The 22190-nt window shown below is 43.5% G+C and overlaps 1 protein-coding gene across 2 annotated transcripts in view; it reads left to right on the top strand.

Moving 5' to 3' along the window:
- The first annotated feature begins 11731 nt into the window (after positions 1–11731).
- The window catches only part of LOC139317087 (glutamate carboxypeptidase 2-like), a 38689-nt gene continuing 28230 nt past the window's right edge, over positions 11732–22190 (top strand). The window contains exons 1-6 of one of the 2 annotated variants that reach the window (XM_070944013.1): positions 11732–11853; positions 14463–14574; positions 15721–15907; positions 18463–18564; positions 19851–19976; positions 20796–20982. In XM_070944013.1, the coding sequence (XP_070800114.1) occupies positions 14519–14574; positions 15721–15907; positions 18463–18564; positions 19851–19976; positions 20796–20982 (658 nt within the window). In that variant the 5' untranslated portion in view covers positions 11732–11853; positions 14463–14518. Of the gene's footprint in view, positions 11854–14462; positions 14575–15720; positions 15908–18462; positions 18565–19850; positions 19977–20795; positions 20983–22190 lie in introns of those variants that run through there. The other variant, XM_070944014.1, reaches the window with a different exon arrangement.

Raw genomic sequence — 22190 nt, 5'->3', positions numbered from 1 at the left:
ATATATATATATATGTATATATGTATGTATGTATGTATGTATGTATATATAATTCCCAGCAATTAATGGAACTGGAGCTGTTTCAGCCCTTAACAACTTGACAACTACGCAATCTGCTTTTTTGGCACAAAGTTTATTATCTCATTTTTTTTGGGGGGGGAGTCAAAATTAATCTGCCAAAATTCTGACTAAATAATTGCTTCATATGGCACACAGTTTCTAAAAATAAAATTAGTACCTCTAAATTCTGCAGAATATGCATTCAGATTATACCAAACAATAAGCGTGTGCCAGGTGTGTGTGTGTGTGTGTGTCTGTATACACACAAACACACATATATATACACAAACACACTTACACACACATATATATCCAGTACGTATATATATAAAGTACACACACACACATCCTGTTTTCCCAAAAATAAGACCCAACCAGAAAATAAGTCCTAGCATGATTTTTCAGGATGCTCGTAATATAAGCCCAACTCCCAAATAAACCCCCGTTAAGATATAAGACCTGTTCTTATTTGCGGGGAAACATGGGTATGTGTGTGTGTGTGTGTGTGTACACACACAAACACACATGTGTAAAAGTTATATTACACACAGTAAAATTCCTGATTTGTCAATCATTATTTGACACATTCAAACTATCTTCCCGACTAGTACATTAGCATATTGAATGGAAGAGACCTCGGAGGTCTTGTATCCCAAAATCTTGCTCAAGACAGGCGATCTTATACCATCCCAGTTAAATGGTTGTCCACTCTATTTTTGAAAACCTCCAGTGATGGAGCACCCACAAATCCTGGAGCCAAGCTGTTTCATTGGTTGATTATTCTCAGTGACAGAAAATTTCTCCTTACTTCTCTCCTTGATTAGCTTCCATCCATTCCTTCTTGTCCTGCCTTCAGGTCAGTGTGGGTTGTCCCCGGTTCGTACCGGTTCACTAGAACCGGTAAATAAAACCGGTGGGAGGCCCTGCCCACCGCTCCGGATGTCATCATCGGCGATTTGCGCATGCGCAGAAGGGATCCCGTTGCGAACCGGTAGTAAAGGTAAGTAGAACCCACCCCTGCTTCTGGTGCTTTGGAGAACAAGCTAATCTCCTCAAGTATTAGAAGACAGTTATCATGTGTGTCCTCCCCCAATCCTTCTCTTTCATAAACTAGACATACCTTGATCCACCCTGCTGGAAAGACATCGTGCTATTTTGAATTGGATGTAATAAACATTACATTGCAATACAATATTAGTATTTATAATTCTAATTAGGCTGAGAAGAAGGTCAAAAAGTGGTCCACACAACAGAATAACAGAGTTGAAAGGGACCTTGGTCCAACTGGTTATGGAAGTGTGGCTGCGGATCTCAAAAGGATAATACCAATCCATTTTTATTGGAAGACCTAGAGTTTTCTCTCTCTCTTTTTTTCTCTTGTCACTTAAAAGGAGCAACAAAGATGATAAGTGGCTTAGAGCAGGGGTCTCCAACCTTGGCAACTTTAAGACTTGTGGAGTTCAACTCCCAAAGCTGGCTGAGGAATTCTGGGAGTTGAAGTCCACAAGTCTTAAAGTTGCCAAGGTTGGAAACCCCTGGATTAGAGACTCAAGAATGTTATATTTGAAATGACTGGGTATGTTTAGTCTAGAGATAACCAAGGGACAACACGCTGGCAGTCTCTCAACGTTTGAAGGACTGTCGTAGGGACCAAGGAGTGGATTTATTCTTCCTAGTGTCTGGGGATGGGATGAAAACCACCAGGATAAGCCTTTTAAAGAAAGAGAACCCAAACTGAAGCATTTCCTTGCCATGAAAGCTAATAAGCAATGCAACAGCCTGCTCCATCACTTCATTTATCTGGATTAGTTTAGACATTTCTATCTTGGGCTGGACTTGGATTCAGCAAAAAACTCGTAATGGGAAGGTTTCACATTACTCACTATGGAGGAAAGTTGGTGAAATTGAAGATCTGGCTGAGATGGATAAATGATCATGGCTGTTGCACAGTCAGCCAGATATCAAAACTGGATTTGATATTTTTTCTGCCTATCGTATCCTTCCCAAGGAGAATAGAATAGAATAGAATAGAATAGAATAGAATAGAATAGAATAGAATAGAATAGAATAGAATAGAATAGAATAGAATAGAATAACAGAGTTGGAAGGGACCTTGGAGGTCTTCTAGTCCAACCCCCTGCTTAGACAGGAAACCCTACACCACTTCAGACAAATGGTTATCCAACGTCTTCTTAAAAACTTCCAGTGTTGGAGCATTCACAACTTCTGGAGGGAAGTTGTTCCACTGGTCAATTGTTCTCAATGTCAGGAAATTTCTCCTTAGTTCTAGGTTGCTTCTCTCCTTGATTCGTTTCCACCCTTTGCTTCTTGTCCTGCCTTCAGGTGCTTTGGAGAATAGCTTGACTCCCTCTTCTTTGGGGCAGCCCCTGAGATATTGGCACACTGCTATCATGTTTCCCCTAGTCCTTCTTTTCATCAAAGTAGACATACCCAGTTCCTGCAACCATTCTTCATATGTTTCAGCCTCCAGTCCCCTAATCATCTTTGTTGCTCTTCTCTGCACTCTTGCCTTCCCTGGTAACTCTAGGAAGTTACCAGGGAATGAGTGACCCATGAACAGAGCCTCCTGATCTGTCAACCAGCCCCCACTCTCCAAACAGCTAAGAGGTACTGGTGGACATAATGGTAGAGAACAAAAGCTTAATTGGCCTATGGAATATCTGGATAGGAAGGTCTGCCCAATGGAGCCGAGGAAGCTTTTCTTTTAAGTGGAACACCACCAGGTCATAAATCTTTGTTTGTGAGCATGCAGCAAGGTATTTCCAAGGTCAGATAAAATGGCTCCCTCTGGGTGAGAAACAAATCTTTCAATCAGGCCGTTCCATCACTAGATTTGAAGGTAGAACTACATGTGCGCAAGCTAATTCCTCTCAGAGAAGAATGAATATTATTTGTGCTCCCTCATAGGATGGCATCATTCATGATAATCTGAAATAATTCTCTTTCTCTCTCCCTCCCTCCCTCCCTCTCCCCCCTCTGTCTCTCATACAGAGAGAGAGAGAGAGAGAGAGAGAGAGAGAGAGAGAGAAAGACAAAGAGAAAGAAAGAGAAAAAGAGAGAAATAGAAAGAGAGAGAAAGAAAGAGAAAGAAAGAGAAAGAAAGAAAAAGACAAAGACAGAGAGAGAGGGGCGGGGGGAAACAGAGAAAGAGAAAGAAAGAAAATCTGTCTGGGCCAAATTGTTTAATTCGGTTTTATTCTGTTTTTAAATTTTGTATTTATGTATTTTATCGTTTGGCTGTTCACCGCCCTGAGTCCTTCGGGAGTAGGGCGGTATATAAATCAAATAAAGATAAAGATAAAAGATAAAAAGAGAAAGAAAGAGGAAAAGAGAGAGAAAGAAAGAGGGAAAGAAAGAAAGAGAGAGAGAGAGAGAGAGAGAGAGAGAGAGAGAGAGAGAGAGGGAGAATAAGAGAAAGGCAGAGACACGGAGAGAGAGATTATGAAAGTCCTGTAAAAACACCCAGAGTCCAGTGTACGTAGGTGTATTTTTAAAAAACCTGATATGAGAGATATTTTGTTTTTCCAATAACCTTATTTTAAAAAAAGACAAGGTGGCTTTGGGAACCCTAATCAGTTTTTCACCATACACAATTTCCTCACCATTTTGATTTGGGTCATTAATCATAGTCTCTTGTTGTACAAATTATTCAATTTAAATAATGGCGTTAGGCAACCCGCCCGCCAAACGAGAAAAAGCATTCGAAAGCGACACTGTACCACTTTAACCTGAATTTGTTACATGTGTGATAATAGCTGGAAAATGCAGCACCTTGGCTGTACAGTTACTCTGCTGATAAAACTCAGCAACATTCAGTACAAATAAAATAAAATAAAATCACCGACTGATAGTTTCGCTTTCTGCCTCCCTCCCTTTTCCCTCCCTCCCTCCTTCTCCACCGCTCCTATTTCCTCATTATAATGTTCTTTCCCTAATTTCAGGTCTAAATTTTAGGGCCATGTTTTGAAGGGAAAAATGTGATTCGCAGTATGTGTGTGGGTGTGCACCTGCACCTGTTAGAAAACAAACCAAACCTTCGTTTTCTCAGAATTGCACAAGTCCGGGGGGGAAAGAGAAATGCTGTTCTTTTGTGGTTTCTAACAGGTGTTAAATCCATTCTCCCCACCCACCCACCCTCCGTGTGCTCCAGATCACATTTCTCTCTTCAGATCCAAAGCGCTGCCCACTGCAGCCCAGGGTTGAGATCTTGTAGAAGCTAGAAACACATTGGTTATCTCTGCAAAATCAATGAATCAACATTCTTGGAACGTCCCAAAAGTGGTGGTTTTGTTTTGTTTTTTCTTTCCCAAGTTGCAACTGGACTTTTTGGTTTTTCTTTGAAGACGTTTCGCTTCTCATCCAAGATGTTTCTTCAGTTCTGACTGGATGGTGGGGAATGGAAGGACCTGGAGGACGGAGAATCTCCGTAGATAAGTTCTTGGACTGTTTCTTCCTTGGAGAATAGAATGGAATGGAATGGAATAGAATGGAATGGAGGGTAGGGTAGGGTAGGGTAGAATGCAGAAAAAATACAGAATAGAATAGAATAGAATAGAATGCAGAAAAAATACAGAATAGAATAGAATTTCAGAAAAATGCAGAATAGAATTTAGAATAGAATAGAATAGAATAGAATAGAATAGAATAGAATAGAATAGAATAGAATAGAAGGTAGGGTAGGGTAGGGTAGGGTAGGGTAGGGTAGGGTAGGGTAGGGTAGGGTAGGGTAGGAAAGGATAGGATAGAATGCAGAAAAAATACAGAACAGAATAGAATAGAATAGAATAGAATAGAATAGAATAGAATAGAATAGAATAGAATAGAATAGAATAGAATAGAATGTAGGGTAGGGTAGGGTAGGGTAGGGTAGGGTAGGGTAGGGTAGGATAGGATAGAATAGAATAGAATAGAATAGAATAGAATAGAATAGAATAGAATAGAATAGAATAGAATAGAATAGAATAGAATAGAATGTAGGGTAGGGTAGGGTAGGGTAGGATAGGATAGGATAGGATAGGATAGGATAGGATAGAATGCAGAAAAAATACAGAATAGAATAGAATAGAATAGAATAGAATAGAATAGAATAGAATAGAATAGAATAGAATAGAATAGAATAGAATAGAATAGAACAGACCTTGGAAGTTGTCTAGTCCAGCCCTCTGCTGAAGCAGGAGAACCTATACCACTTCAGATAAGTGACTATCTAAACCAGGGGTGTGAAACTCGATTTCATTGAGGGCCGCATCTTGGTTGTATTTGACCTCAAAACACAACTTGGGGGGGAGAACATGGCCATGGTGGGCGTGACATGGGACTCATGTCGGGGGCCCCCCGTGATGGCCAAGTGCTAAGGCAGGACTTCCTTGAGACATTCCCTCACTCTCATAATAATCTCCTTCCTTCTTTCTTTCTTTCCTTCCTTCCTTCCTTCCTTCCTTCCTTCCTTCCTTCCTTCCTTCCTTCCTTCCTTCCTCCCTCCCTCCCTCCCTCCCTCCCCCTTTTTCCTCCTTTCTTCTTCCTTCCCCTCTTTTCTTATTTTTCCTTCCTTGCTCTCTTCCTATCTTTCCTTCTTTTCCTTTGTCTTTCCTCTTTTCCTTTCTCCTTTCAAATGCAAAAGGGGAAACATTTCTCCTTTTGTTTTGTTTTTTTAAATTTGTTTTGATAGTCCCTTTCCAGCGAAAACGTAGCAAAGGGTGATCACATGACCTCAGGGCACGGCAACCATCGTAAATAACGTCCAATGGTCACTGAACAAACTGTTGTTAAGTCGAGGAGTACTTGTAGTCTCTTTAACAAGCTTCCATTGGAGGGGAGGGTGGAGTATTTCGGTTTGAAATTGTACCTTACCAGAACATTAGGGTGAACTGGTGCACTGGTAGCTGTACAAAAAAAAAACCCCACAGCCTTCTTCTAATTTCAGTGGAGCCTGCCAGGGAGAATAGGTCCACCATCACTCGTCCATTGGCGAAAAAATATTGGGCAAAGATAAAAGAGTGGTTGGAGGCAGGCGTGGATTTCACTTTACTATCGATTCGCAGTGGGAGCACGCATGCACACTTCTGCTCGTGCGCAGATCATCCGTGATGATGTCGTGGTGGGGGGGCAGAGCCTCCTGCCAGTTTTATTACCGGTTCTATAGAACCGGACTGAACCGGGAGCAACCCACCACTGTTTGGAGGAGATAATACTGCAACAAATAGACCTAAAACCAGAACTATTTTTATTAGGCATACTAATGGGGAAATACAATAAAAGAATTCAATATTTAATGTTACATAACATTAACATAACAGCGGCTAGAATTACGTATGTACAAAATTGGAAAAAACGGAAATACCTACAGAGGAAACGGTAATAAAGAAAATATTAGAATGTGCCGAAATGGATAGGTTAATGATGGAAATTAAAGACAAAGGAGAAACAGAGTATGACTTAATATGGGACCTATGGTAAATTGATATTTAATGTGCAGTAGGCATGTATATAAAATGTATTGATTATATGAATATGTAACAAACAAAATGTATATGTTTCTAGTTGGCTGAAAGACAAATTGGATATTACTAAAAATGGCGGTATTGGAAAGCTGCAAAAGTGTAACTAAGATTTAAAGATGTAAACGTTGAATAAAAACAATTTTAAATAAATAAATAAATAAATAAATAAATAAATAAAGACAAAGGAGAAACAGAGTATGACTTAATATGGTACAGTTGGCTAGATAATAGATGCAAAGGTTAGAAAATTAATGATGAAAGATGATCAACAAACTAGAAACAAATACAGGTATAAAGCTATATAGAAGAATACGCATTTTTTTTAAAATTTGATTTATATGCCGCCCTTCTCCGGAGACTCAGGGCAGCTTACAATGCGCTAAGCAATAGCCTTCATCCTTTTGTATATTTATTTATACAAAGTCAGCTTATTGCCCCCACAACTGGGTCCTCAATTTACCTACCTTAGAAAGGATGGAAGGCTGAGTCAACCTTGAGCCTTGGCGAGATTCGAACCTGCAGTAATTGCAGGCAGCTGTTCTTAATAACAGGGTGCTTTAGACCACTGTACTACCAAGGCTCTGTATTGCAAGCAATATTATTATTAGACTGTACATAACTACAAATGAAAATATATAGAGTGATAAATGTATAGAGAATTATGTTACAACTATGGAAACAATAGATATAAGTAGGTTATATAATATCAAGTTTCTTTTTTTTTTTGCCTACGGACTATACTGTATGAATAACAGAAAAATGGTCGTAATTAGGATGTATAACCATCATGTATATTTAAAAAGCTGCTGATACAACCAGTATATCGCTGTTGCAAAATTGAAATTGTGATGTAAAATGAAAGGAAATGTACAATAAAAATATTTTTTTTAAAAGAGAGAGAGAATAGGTCCTCCATCAAAAGAGTCATGGACAATCCAGCAGTTTTGTGGAGAGAGATCCACAAACAGAGAGAGATCCACAAAAGGAGAGAAATTGGTGCAAAGGAAGGTGGGAGGTAGCAGATGGAATACACTCAGGAAAGCCCGTAGCCCATCCTAATGAGATTATTATTGCAGAGAAAGGAAATGGTGCAATGAGAGAAGGGAGACATTTTCTGCTAACCCAGTAAATCTCCAGCAGAAGCCTGGCACTTAATTTTTATTACCGGCTGCACCAGATAGTTGGAGAAATATGCTCTCTTTTATTACGAATTTGGGAAAGCGGGAAGAGAAAAGAAAAAAAAAGGGTGTGTGGAATGATCACGGAAGGCTGCCACGGTTGTGAGTTCAAATTCACAGTTTATCAGCCCTGGTCTTCTGACCAAACTGAAAAGACACCCGATAAACATTGCTCTCTAAATTAGTGGTGGGTTTCAAAATATTTTACGATGGGTTCTGTGGGTGTGGCTTGGTGGGCGTGGCATGCCTTGGTGGGTGTGGCATGCCTTGGTGGGCGTGGCAGGGGAAGGATACTGTAAAATCTCCATTCCCACCGCACTCTGGGGGAAGGTTACTGCAAAATCCCCATTTCCTCCCAATCAGCTGGGACTTGGGAGGCAGAGAATAGATGGGGGCGGAGCCAGTCAGAATTTGTACTACCGGTTCTCCGAACTACTCAAAATTTCCGCTACCGGTTCTCCATAACTGGTCAGAACCTGCTGAAACCCACCTCTGCTCTAAATGCTAAAGAAAGAGGGAGAACCCAAATCCTTGCAGATATTGAAGGTGTCCACTGCAGCCTTTTAAAACAACCAAGTCAGGGTAGGGATTTTCTTCTCCACTGGAATTCTTAGAGGCACAAAAAGGATGCCACAAGGTTCTGTAAATTAACTGCTGAAATCCAATTTTTTTTAAAAGAAAATTAAACATCAAAAGAATAAAATGCTAAACCAAATTTAAAAACCTAGAATAACATAGAGTGGACGTGAACACTTATGATAAACTGTAAACGAAAGTTAAGTCACCATGAAAATGAGATGTTTGCAAAAAGCTTCTGGAATGACTAGTAGAGATAAAATCAGAAAAGAAATAGCTAGATCCATTCTCCAAAGAAGGGGGTGTTTTTAAGATGAAAGCTGATCTAAATAGCAGGGTAAGTGCAGAGAGCTAGCATATAAACCCAAATTTCACTCGTTTCTGCCCCATGGAAAGACCTGCAAAGATGAGTGGAACCGAATTCAAGCATATAAAAGCATGCGTGTAGAGAAAGATTCTCTCAAAACTTGGCTAATATTCTCTGGATATGACTTCATGAGACACCTGTCACACAGTGGTTGATGTTCATTCTAAAGGAAGGAAGACGTGGTTGGGACTCACCCAAAGAGAGTATGATGGATAGAGAGCCACAAAGTTGTCTGCGAAGGACACCCATGAGGTTGTCCCTGAAGGACCTCCATGAGTTTGTCCGTGAAGGACATCCATGAGGTTGTCTGTAATGGACCTCCATGAGATTGTCTGTAATGGACTTCCATGAAGTTGTCTGTGAAGGACCTCCTTGAGGTTGTCTGTGAAGAACCTCCTTGAGGTTGTCTGTGAAGGACCTCCTTGAGGTTGTCTGTGAAGGACCTCCATGAGTTGTCCATGAAATCCCTTAGGACAGTGATGGCTAACCTTTTTGCCATCGTGTGCCAAAAGTGGGGGGAGCACAGGGAGGTCGCCCATGTGCATACCCACACCCATAATTCAATGCGCCCCACCAACGCGCATGCCCCCCCATTTTTAGCACGTGATGGCACGGTGGGCCCAGTAGGTCTGTTTTTTACCCTCCCCAGGCTCCAGAGGCTTTCTAGGAGCCTGGGGAGGGCAAAAACGGCCTTCTCTGCCCCCCCTCCCGAGGCCCTCCGAAGGCCGGAAACAGCCCATTTCCCAACTTCTGGTGGGACCAGAAGGCCCAGAAATCAGCTGGCCAGCGCATGCATGCATGCTGGAGCTGAGCTACAGCAATGCTTGTGTGCCCACTGATATGGCTTGGTGTGCCACCTGTGGCACCCATGCCATAGGTTCGCCATCACGGCCTTAGGAGTTACTTTTTCATGCTAGCTCTTTCCCAGCATCTCATGCTTTAGATATGTCATGATATCATCTCAGAATGTACAAATATTCTCTGGCACAAGGCCTCGTTAGTGAAGGGAGGGCGTTTTATCAGGTTCGCCTGATTTCGCCAGTTGCGTCCCTTTCTGGATCGGGATTCGTTAAATACAGTCACTCATGCCCTCGTCACTTCCCGCCTGGACTACTGCAATACTCTCTACATGGGGCTCCCCTTGAGGAGCACCCGGAGGCTCCAGCTGGTCCAGAATGCAGCCGCGCAGGTGGTTATGGGAGGGACGGGGCGCTCCCATGTGACCCCCGTCCTGCGCGAGCTGCACTGGCTCCCGGTGGTCTTCCAGGTGCGCTTCAAGGTTTTGGTTACCACCTTTAAGGCACTCCAAGATTCAAACTTATTTTGGGGGAAACACGGCAGAATACAAAATATGAAACATTCCTCTCGTCTAGACTGGCTTGTTGGCTATTCCCTATCAAGTACAAACAGGTCTGCATTTTTATTCTCAACTCACATGTTCACATCGCTAGCTGATTTACAAGTAGATCTGAACCACAAATCTTAACTGCGAGAAGCAAGCAAGCAGGCAAGCAGAGAAATAGCACCTGAAAAGAAAACTCGATGAAACATTTAAGGAGGGGCGATTTTCCACTGTACATCTCCCTTCTTTGAAAAATATTCAGACAGGAGAATAGTGCAATCTGGATCAGAATTTTTAGCAAGATTTGGGGAAAGTCTCGTTCTTCTGTTTGGAGATGTGTCACACAGATGTACCACAGCAATTTGTTTTTGAAGCTACCCTGTTGCTCCTGCCATTTATGGTAGCAAAATCAAAAGGGGTCTGATCTCACCTTTTTCCATTAACAAATTCCAATGCCATTTTAATATATTTCTAATTATTATTTAATTAAAATTTGTCAGAAAATGCACTGCCAGACTCCTTAAATTTATCAGATTAAGGGATCTCCTGCTATGCTGTTTATATGGTACATCCCTGCCATCTACTGGTAAATTGCGATATTGTACAAAAGTGAAAATATTGCTGTTTACTATAAGAAGGGAATGGGAATAGAATAGAATAGAATAGAATAGAATAGAATAGAATAGAATAGAATAGAATAGAATAGAATAGAATAGAATAGAATACCCAGTTCCTTCCTTCCTTGCTTCCCTCCCTCCCTCCCTCTTTCTTTTTTCTCTTTCTTTCTTTCTCTCTCTCTCCCTTCCTTCCTTCCTTCCTCTTCCTGCTCCTTTTCCTTCTGTCCTTCCTTCCTTCTTTCTTTCTTTCCTTCCTTTCTTACCTCCCTCCCTCCCTTCCTTCCTTTCTTTCTTTCTTTCTTTCTTTCTTTCTTTCTTTCTTTCTTTCTTTCTTTCTTTCTTTCTTTCTTTCTCTTTCTTTCTCTCTCTCTCTCCCTTGCTTCCTTCCTCTTCCTGCTCCTTTTCCTTCCTTCCTTCCTTCCTTCCTTCCTTCCCTCCCTCCCTCCCTCTTTCTTTCTTTCTTTCTTTCTTTCTTTCTTCTTCTTTCTTTCTTTCTTTCTTTCTTTCTTTCTCTTTCTTTCTTTCTCCCTCCCTCCCTCCCCTCCCTCCCTCCCTCCCTCCCTTCCTCCTCCTCCTTTTCCTTCCTTCCCTCCCTTCCTCCCTCCCTCGGTCCGTCTGTCTGTGTGTCTGTCTTTTTTTGCCATGCCCCCCCCCAATTCCTCCTTGAGAAACATTATTTTACTACTGAGGGAAGTATTGGATTACTTGAAAAATAATGTGCTTTAGGGGAAAAAAAGCCATTTTGGGGAGTTGCAAGTGGTAAAATACGGAGACCCAAAGAGTCACTCTTTGCATCGCTCTAAAAGAAGCTCTTCTGAAATGAAGCAGTGACGGAGTCAGGCCGACAACTTTGGCTGCGGATCAAGACTGGTGTCCAGCCTGGAACTTTTTTTCCTTCTGGAGGTTGATTTCTCTTTAAAGGAGCCTGCAGGAGGAGCCAAGATCTGGGGAAAGAAAGCAGAGTAGACTTTGTCCTCGGCCCTTCCATAATAGCCTGTGAGCCTGTGTGGCTGTTTGCAAGAAGCCTGGAAAACATTAGCCAAATCGACAGCTCTGGAAAGAATGTGGACCAGTCTGAGAACAAGCATCGAACCCACCTACCGAAGGGACAGAGGCTGTGGGCCCCGGATCCGATTCTGGGTGCTGGCAGTGGGAATAGCTGTCATCTTGTTTCTTCTGGGATTTTTAATCGGTAGGACTGAGGCTGCACAATATTGTCGTTCTCCTGCTCCAGATGAGAAAAGGACTTGTAGAAAAACCATTCTCTCTCTCCCTCCCTCCCTCTCTCTCTCTTATCTGTCACTCATTACGGAAAGGGAAATTGCAAATGTTTCCACAGCTTGTTAGGAGTGGGTTGGAAAGGATCCAAATTACTTTCAGTTTCTCTGAAAAACAGAAGTATTCGTGTTTAGGAAGTGACAGTATTTGGGAAAGTTTGGGAATCCTTTGTGCAATCATTAATGATCCCGCTGGATAACATTTTAAGAAAGAAAGAGAGAGGGTGGGGGAGGGGAGAAAGAAGGAAAGAAAGAAAGATCATAGATCAGGCTGCTGAAGCATTATAGGTAGACTTCGACTTAAGATCAGAACTGGGAGCAGAATTCTTGACGCTAAGGATGTCAGTTGTTAAATGAGTCACGCCTGGTTTTTATGACCATTTTTTTGGGGGGCTTCGGCTGTAGTTGTTAAGTGAATCATGCAGTCGTTATGCGAATCCAGCTTCTCCCTTGACTTTGCTTGTCTGAAACAGCCCTGGGAATTGTTATAATGACAGTCACACAACTCCATTGTGCAGCAAACATCGTAAAGCGGTTGCCAAATGCTTAAATTTTGATAGAGTTACTCTTTGGATGCTGCCACGGTCATAAGTGGGAGGGACATTTATAAGTCAGCTTTTAAAGTGCTGTTATAACTTTGTAGGGTCACTAAATGAAGGGTTGTAAATTGAGGATGACCTGCATTCTGCAATTAAATAAATGAAACTCTTTCAAACTAGTTTGCAGCCAGTATAATAACCCAAAATCAAAAAGACTGTATTATCTTTAGGGGACATGGGCAGCATAGAAATTTAATAAATACAAATTAATGAATGGAAAGAAGGAAGGAAGGAAGAAAAGAAAGAGAAAGAGAGAGAGAAAGAAGGAGAAAGAAAGAAAGAAAGAAAGAAAGAAAGAAAGAAAGAAAGAAAGAAAGAAAGAACAATTAATGCAGAAATATATAGGAACTAGACAAAGAATTACCAAAAATTATACAGTGTCTAGGCTGCTATCTATATTTATTTTGGCTGTTTGTATTGTTTTTTTTACTGTTTTAAAATGTCTTATTTGTAATTTTTTTTTTTTAATCGTTAGTCACCCAGAGTGCCCTGGAAATAGCAAAGGACCCGGCCCACAGTTCTCTGCCAGAGAAAATGGAGCTCAGTTTTGCTGGCAGAGGGCTAGCAAAAGAAACTAAAAACAAAACAAAAGGAGAAATGTTTCCCGTTTTGCATTTGAGCAGGCAAGAAGGGCCAGGAAAGGGGAAAAGGAAAGAGGAAAGACAAAGAAAAAGAAGGGAAAATGGGAAGAGAGCAAGGATGGAAAAAGAAGGAGAGGGAAAGGAAGAAGAAAGAAGAATGAAGAGGGAGAGAAAAAGAAGAAAAGGAAGGAAGGAAGGGTGGAAGGAAGGAAGGAAGGAAAGAAGGGTGGAAGGAAGGAAGGAAGGAAGGAAGGAAGGAAGGAAGGAAGGAAGGAAGGAAGGAGATTATAATGAGAGTGAGGGAGGGTCTGAGGGAATTTGTGTTAGCACTTGGCCAACACAAATTCGAGCCTGAGTGGTGTAGGAGGCTAATGCCTCCTAAGGCAGCATTTAACATCCAGCTGCCTGCAATTACTGCGAGTTCAATTCTCACCAGGCTCAAGGTTGACTCAGCCTTCCATCCTTTCTAAGGTAGGTGAAATGAGGACCCAGTTTGTGGGGCAATAAGCTGACTTTGTATAAATATACGAAAGTATGAAGGCTATTGCTTAACGCACTGTAAGCTGCCCTGAGTCTCCGGAGAAGGGCAGCATATCAATCAAATTAAAAAAAAACAACAACACAGATGCCCCCAACATGAATGACGTCAAGCTGGCCACGCTCCCTGGCCACATACCACCCCCGCCCGGCCATGCAATGAAATCTAGTTTGACACCGCTGGCTTAGTCTGTTGTGTACAATCATACCAATTGATTATAGGTAGTCCTTGACTTACAACATTTTGTTTTAGCCCTCAAAGTTACAGCGGCACTGAAAAAAATGTAACTTTTGACCATTTTTCACATTTACAATCCTTGCAGCAACAACAGTCGCATGATCCAAATTCAGACGCTTGGCAACTGACTCATATTTATGATGGTTGCAGTGTCTCGGGGTCATGCCATCACTTTTGGCGGCCTTCTGGCAAGCAAAGTCAACGGAGAAAACAGATTCACTTAAGATCCGTGTTATTAACTTAAGAACTGCACGGATTCACCAAACAACTGTAGCAAGAAAAGTCATAAAATAAGGCAACGCTCATTTAACCGTGTCACTTAGCAACAGAAATTTGAGGCTCAATGGTGGTCCTAAGTTGAGGACTAGCTGTACTGCAGTTTATGGTTCATGAAAAAAGTGAAGGGTGTGAGCTAATTCTACACCCAGATTAATTGCGTTAACGCAACTGGGGTACCTTTGCAAGTGAGGAGGTGACCCTTGTCTGAAGAATTGCAAAGTTTGGGGCATGTGAAAATTTATCTCTTGGCTCTTCATGTCATAAGAAATCGGTTTGATCTTACTTTTCAGGTTGGCTGGCGAATAAACATGCCCATCAGTTGCCGAGGACAGATGTCCACGAGAAGATGATGGAGGCCTTCATGAAGGAAATGAAAGCAGAAAGCATCAAGCAATTTCTTTAGTAAGCTAAATGGGGACCATATGGCAGCCTTTGCAAAGGTTTTGGAAATAGATAGCAATGAGATAGAGAAATAGCGATTTTTATATATAAGAGAGACTCAGGGCGGCTTACAATGCGTTAAGCAATAGCCTTCATATTTTTGTATATTTTATACAAAGTCAGCTTATTGCCCCCACAAACCGGATGTTAAATGCTGCCTTAGTAGGAGGCATTAGCCTCCTACGCCACTCAGGCTCTTAACGTACACAAACAAACACACACACACAAACACACACAGTAGCACACATCTTCCTCAGCTTTGTACTGGGATGATAGGAGGCTCTAGATTTGAAAACACATCTGGAAGGGAGCAAGCTGGAAACCAATGTATGAGACTTAATTTCCCAAATTCAGAATTTGATTGTGCAAATTGCTCCATCCCAAGCCCTCCTTCCTTCCTTCCTTCCTTCCTTCCTTCCTTCCTTCCTTCCTTCCTTCCTTCCTTCCTTCCTTCCTCCCTCCCTCCCTCCCTCCCTCCCTCCCTTCCTTCATTTTTTCAGAAAAAATGGGCTAAAAAAAGCCTCAAAAACTGGCCAAAAAGCCCCAAAAATGGGCCAAAAAAGCCTTGAAAATGGGATTTAAAAATCCTCAAAAATGGACTGAAAAAGCCCCCAAGATGGGCCACAAAAAGTCTCAAATACGGGCTGAAAAAAGCCTCAAAATCAGACCAAAAAAAGCAGGTGGCATGCAGTGCTTTCTCTGTGGGCATGCAAGCTGTTGCCCCAGTTCAGCTCAGCCACACATGTGTGCACCTTTCGCCAACCAGCTGGTCATTGGGTCTCTGCCCCGGTGGGGTGTGTGCAGGGGGCCACGCATGCATGTGTGGGGGTGGGGCATGCATGCATGCATAGGGGCGCCTGCGGGGTCCACACACGCATGCGTGGGGGGTGGGCGCAGGGGGCAGCCTGCATGCACGGGGGCAGGATGCATGCACAAGGGCTGTGTGCACATTGCATTTTGGGGGTTTGGGCACACACGCATTCACACATGCACATGTGCACTTTGGGCACTCAGTCCGGAAAAGGTTAGCCATCACTGGTCTATGCAAATATAAAGAAAAGTTTGTTTTCTACTATCAAGTCAATAATGCCATCTCCTTTCTTCTAGCAATTTCACCCAGCAGCCTCACTTGGCAGGCACACAGGAGAATCTGCACCTAGCTGAACAGATACAAGCGAATTGGAAGGCATTTGGCCTAGACTCGGTCCAACTGGTTCCTTATGATGTTCTGCTTTCCTACCCCAATGAGACGAGTCCTAATTATATCTCACTCATTGATGAGCGTGGCCAAGAGGTAAAGGAGAAGGGGTGGATTATGTATACAGATGTTCTGATTTAGGCTCCCTTAACAAGCAGGAGGCAGAAATAACTGGCAAAACCTCTTTTATTTACACGACTGTGAATTACATTCATTCACAGTCAACAAGGTTTGTCCAAACAGTTTTTCAAAGGAATATTTCTCAACATATCTTATCTCGTTTGGCAAGCTGCCACGTAATTTGTTTCCAACCGCAGTACAAGGCCAAACTTGGAACAGAGTCTCTCTGAGTCACGGAATGAATGAATGGTTTCCTGCAAAAGCCCACTCCCTGTTTGCTCCTCTTTTATTTCTTATAGGATGGGCCAATTATCTCTATGTTGTGGTTTTACTCCCGAGTCAACCCTGCTTTCTTAATTGTTCTTGTCTTCTGGCAGCTCTGTGCATAAGCACACCGGGAATGGGCTCCAGCTCTTCCTCTGCCTTGCTGCTGTCTAGCTCCCTCTCTGCCTCCGACACAGAGCCCTTGTCTAAGCTTTCCCCAGCCCCCAGGACTGATCCAAGTTCCTCCCCAACCTCTTCACTGTCTGACTCTGCTGCTGGATCTGCCGGCCACCGGCGGGCCACAACAACAGAGTAGATTTCACAACCTGATACACTAGGCCAGGAGTGTCAAACTCAATTTCATTGATGGCCGCATCAGAGTTGTGGTTGATCGGGGGGGGCAGGTGTGATCGACTGGATGGGCATGGCCAACTGAGTGCCACTCCCCAAACTGCGGGCATGTTTCCTCTTTGTGTTGGGTAGACCGGGCTGAAGCCATGCGGGCCTGATGTTTCCTCTTTGCACTCGGTAGACCAGACTGAAGCGACATGGGCTAGCCCCTTACACTTTCCAGGACAGCCCTGCGGGTCAGATCCAACCACATCGCAGGCTGTATCTGGCCTGTGGGTCTTGTGTTTGATACCCCTGCGCTAAGCTAACATGGAGTTGTAGAGAGCAGAGGTCCCCAACCCCCGATAGGTGGACCAGTACTGGGCCACGGCATGCCAGAAACCAGGCTGTGCAAACAAGTGAAGCCCCATTTGCAGGAAGCAGGCAGCACATGAAGCCACGCCCCCTCCGGTCCACAGAAAACCTGTTGTGGCCCGTACGCGGCCTGTGCAGCTAGTAGCTGATTCAGATAGCGAGGAGGCTGGTGTGGTGCTGCGCCAGCAGCCTGTGCAGCTGGCACTTGAGTTGGACAATGAGGAGGCTGGAGAAGATGTGGTGCCAGAGGCGGGGATTCAGCCAGGGCCTTCAGAACCTCCAGAAGCTCCCTTAAGTGAAGAGGACGAAGAGGCAGAGCCTCTTCTCGATGCATGGGCGCGCAGAGCTGCCAAAAGGCAGGAGTGGCTCCTCAGGAGGAGGTCTCTTCGAGAGTAAGGCTTGGGGCTAATTGGCCACTCCCTTAGCCTATTTAAGGAGGAACGCCGACTGAAGCAATTTGCAGGGAACAACTTCGTTCACATACCTTCGTGTCTTGTCTTGCTTATCTTATCAGCTTCTTGCAAATTGCTTCTGGGCATTCTGCCAACCATAGTAAGCTTTCAGTTATTATTCTTTGAATTCTTGGTGGCTGTTAATGCAAGTAATTAACAGCCATTGTTGTAAAAGACTGGTTTATTTAGTAAACTAAGGTTTGAACGGACTTTGTGTGTGCTGCGTTCTTTTGGGGTCCATAGTGGGGCAGAATAAAACCCTTTCTCCACAGAATCAGTCCCTGATGCCCGAAAGGTTGAGGGTCACTGGTATAGCACAATTCTTTGACCATAATTGGGACTAGGAATTCCATTGCTAAGTGATGTGGACATTAAATAAGTGATCACGTGACCGGACCCAACTTTGCAACTGTTTTTATCATGGCCGTTGAGCAAATCACCACAGACATTAAGCGAGTCATGCAGTTTCTAAGTAAATCATGTGCTCCTTAAATCAATTTGTCTTCCTCCACTTTGCTCATCAGAAGATGGCTGGGAAGGTCTCAACTTATGATCATGTGACTTAAGGATGCTGCAAATATTGTAAATGGGAGCCAGTTGCTAAGTGCCCAAATTACAATCAGGTGACTGTAGGGGTGTTGTGACAATTATAAATGCAAAGACGGGTTGTAAGTAAATTTTTTTCAGCACCATGGTAACTCTGATCTTCAATGAATGGTCATAAGTTGAGAACTACCTGTAGTTCAAAATTAATTATGTTGTGCAAATCATTCCATTGCCTTAATGCAGGGTAATGCAGCCGTGCTGGCTGAAGAATTCTGGGAGTTGAAGTCCACAAGTCTTAAAATGGCGATGTTTGGAGACTTTTGCCTTAATCATTACATGAAGCCATCACACAGAGATTATTTGAGCATTGTATGCTAGACAAACACAGCCATTGTTTTTAGAGTTTAGTTAAATTGGCTTCAATTTGGTGGACCCTTGGCAAATGCCCGCTTTGTTTCTTAAATGAATTTCCATCCCCTCCCTCAACCCACACCCAAGTTGGATAAATCAGATGTTGCTTTTATGTGCCATTTTCCCCCCTCTTGTGACTTCTTTACTATCTAGATTTTCAACACATCTCTATCTGAGCCCGTTCCTGCAGGATATGAGACTGTTGAAGACATTGTTCCACCCTATAGTGCTTTCTCAGCCCAGGGTGAGCCAGAGGTAAGGATTAAAAGGCATTGGGGCTGCATTTAGATCTGCAAAGTTTTAAGTTATATGTCTGTGGAGATTCTCAATTATCCAGACCAGGGGTGAAATGCTCCCGGTTCGGACTGGATCACCCGATCCGGTAGCGATGGCAGCGGGTGGTTCGGAGAACCAGTAGCAAAAATCACTGCCCACCCCACCCCCATGCCCAGCTGAGCCACGCAATCATCAGAAGCTTTTTTTATATTTTTAAAAGCATTTTTTCTGCAACCTCTTCAGCCGAAAAAATGCTTTTAAAAGTAAAAAAAAAAAGCCTCTGATGATCGCGCGGCTCAGCTGGGATCGTCAGAGGCTTTTAAAAGCATAGGTTGTAGAAAAAATGCTTTTAAAAGCCTCTGACGATCCCAGTTGAGTTGCCTGATCGTCAGAGACTTTTAAAAGCATTTTTTTTACAGTCTCTTCGGCCGAAGAGGTTGTAGAAAAAATGGTTTTAAAAGGTAAAAAAAAAAAAAGTTGGCCACGCCCACCCAGGCACATTATCCCACCACCACCACCACCAAGCCACGTCCACAGAACCGGTAGTAACAAATTTTACATTTCACCACTGATCCAGACGAGAGGTAGTATTCAGCTGGTTCGGACCGGTTTGGGCGAATTGGTAGCGGTGATCGTGGGTGGGCCTGCCCCCACCCCGCCCACCTCGGCTCCATGTCGAGCTATTTAGGCACATTTTTGAGGCTGGGTGCATCTGCAGACAGCGTATGTGCATGTGTGAAGGAAGCGTGCACGCTGGGGGCAAATTGGTGGTAAAGGTAAGTAAAACCCAGGCTTGGGATGGAGCTGAATTGGGGCGATGACTCGTGTGCCATCGGAGAGAGTGCTGGGTGCCACCTCTGGCATGTATGCCATAGGTTTGCCATCATGGACTAATAATGTCTCATCCAAGTATTAACCAGGTTCAGCACTGAGACAGTAAGTGGTCTCTAATTCGAAATTAACCAAACTCAGCACTACTTAGCTTCTGAGTGGCAAATGGATAGAGTTAACAATGATTTTCTTATTTGCAGTTATTAGAAAGTTTTAAAGCAGATAAAAGGGGTTTGTGGTTTTGAACATTGCAAGACCAAATTTTGAAATGGAATTGTGTTCAAATGATGAATGCGTAATGGCTAAAACGTATACATTTTTTACTGAAATTTGAAACGGACAAACAAATGAAGGAAAGCATGGCTGAGTGAGTGCACTTTGGAACTTCCCCACTTCCATCTTTATGTGTTGTTAACATACCTTTTGTATTCCAGGGAGATTTGGTGTATGTGAACTATGGCAGGATAGAGGATTTCCACAGATTAGAGCGAGAGATGGGAATGAATTGTTCCGGGAAAATTGTCATTGTAAGATATGGGAAGATCTTCAGAGGAAATAAGGTAAGAGGTTATGAGGTTTGCTTTTCAGGGGGATGCTTATGAGAAACCGAAAAACGATGAGGGGGTGGGAGGCTAAAACATATGAAAAACGGTTGCAAGAATTAGTTAAATCTAATTTGATAAAAAGAAGGACTAGGGGAGACATGATAGCAGTGTTCCGATATCTCAGGGGCTGCCACAAAGAAGAGGGAGTCAAGCTATTCTCCAAAGCACCTGAGGGCAGGACAAGAAGCAATGGGTGGAAACTAATCAAAAAGAGAAGCAACTTAGAACTAAGGAGAAATTTCCTGACAGTTAGAACAATTAATCAATGGAACAGCTTGCCTCCAGAAGTTGTGAATGCTCCAACACTGGAAGTTTTTAAAAAGAGATTGGACAACCATCTGTCTGGAATGGTATATGGTCTCCTGCCTGAGCAGGGGGTTGGACTAGAAGACCTCCAAGGTCCCTTCCAACTCTTTTATTCTGTTCTATTGTATGACATCAGAGCCACAATAGCGCAGTGGTGAGAGTGCAGTACTGCAGGCTACTTCTGCTGCCTGCTGGCTGCCTGCAGTTTGGCAGTTCGAATCTCACCAGGCTCAAGGTTGATTCAACCTTCCATCCTTCCGAGGTGGATAAAATGAGGACCCAGATTGTTAGGGGAAATAGGCTGAGTTTGTAAAACGCTTAGAGAGGGCTGTAAAAGCACTGTAAAGCAGTATATACTGTAAGTCTAAGTGCTAATGCTATTGCTATTCTACTAGTCAAACCATGGATTTTTTTTTTTTAAGCTATGTGAATAAAATTATATAGTTCAACAATCCTGTTTATCTCTAGGTTAAGAATGCTTACCTGGCTGGAGCCAAAGGCATCATTTTATACTCGGACCCTGCTGATTCTTGTGCTCCTGGAGTTCAGTCTTACCCAGATGGCTGGAATCTGCCAGGAGGTGGAGCCCAACGTGGCAACATCCTCCTTCTGGATGGTGCTGGGGATCCTCTCACTCCAGGATATCCAGCTAAAGGTGACCAGAGAAGAGACCTTCTAGGGGATGCATCCAGTGGTGGGATTCAAATAATTTAACAACCGGTTCTCTGCCCTTATGGTGGGCATGGCCATGGTGGGCATGGCCAGGGGGTATGACAGGCAGCACTAAGCCTCCTGCACCCCCCTAGGAGCGAAAATGGGCCATGGGTGGAACGCGCCCCCCTGTGCCCCGTTTTGGGCTTAATAGGCCTCCCAGCAGCCCCCTGGGAGCAAAAATGGGCCTAGGAAGCCTCCCTGAAGCCTCCTGGTAACGAAAATGGGCCTAGGAAACCTCCCTGAAGCCTTCTGAGAGCAAAACCGAGCTGCAGGGGGACACACTGCCTTCCTGCGCCCCATTTTGGGCCTAGGAGGCCTCCCTGCAGTTACCTGGGAGCCAAAATGGGGTGTGTGGGGATGCTGGAAGGGGTGGGATGGGAAGGGATGGGGCCAGCAAACAATTTAACTAGTGGTTCACCCGAACCGGTCCGAACCGGATGAATCCCACCACTGGATGCATTCTAAAAGAGGCACAACTTGAGGTTCAGATACTTGTGAGAACAGTGTCCTAAGAAAATAGCATTTGATTGTGTTTTTTATTTGTTGAATAGATATAATTGAGACAGGAATTGGACAACTAGCTGCAGACATCTTGCCGGGGCCAACTAGCTGTTGGACAATGCCATATTTATTGCGTTGAGTTGGGATAAGTCAACCAATAAATGTTATCCACCTCTGTTTCTTCGACATTATTTCCATTGCCAAAACAGAAATAATGTTACCAAAACAGTGATGGATAACATTTATTGTGTAGCATTATCCCACATGGAATTGTCCCATGGTGAGTTGTCCCCCACCACGTGGGCCATGGCGAGCTGTCCCATGATGAGTTGACTGTGGCAGGATGGCCATGACGGGTTGACTGTGGAGAGATGGCTGTGGTGAGATGGCTGAGGCAGTAAGACACTGAGCTTGTCGATCAAAAGGTCGGCAGTTCAGTGGTTCGAATCCCTAGTGCTGCATAACAGAGTAAGCTCCGGTTACTTGTCCCAGCTTCTGCCAACCTAGCAGTTCGAAAGCACGTAAAAACTGCAAGTAGAAAAATAGGGACCACCTTTGGTAGGAAGGTAACAGCGTTCCGTGCACCTTTGGCATTTAGTCATGCCAGCCACATGACCACGGAGACGTCTTCGGACAGTGCTGGTTCTC

This window comes from Pituophis catenifer, unplaced genomic scaffold (genome assembly GCF_029215685.1).
Source record: "Pituophis catenifer annectens isolate HBS135680 unplaced genomic scaffold, rPitCat1.0.hap2 SCAF_4, whole genome shotgun sequence".
NCBI classification, from domain to species: Eukaryota; Metazoa; Chordata; class Lepidosauria; order Squamata; family Colubridae; genus Pituophis; species Pituophis catenifer.
The sequence above is the reverse complement of the archived record's forward strand: the minus strand, read 5'-3'. Positions and strand labels throughout refer to the sequence as shown.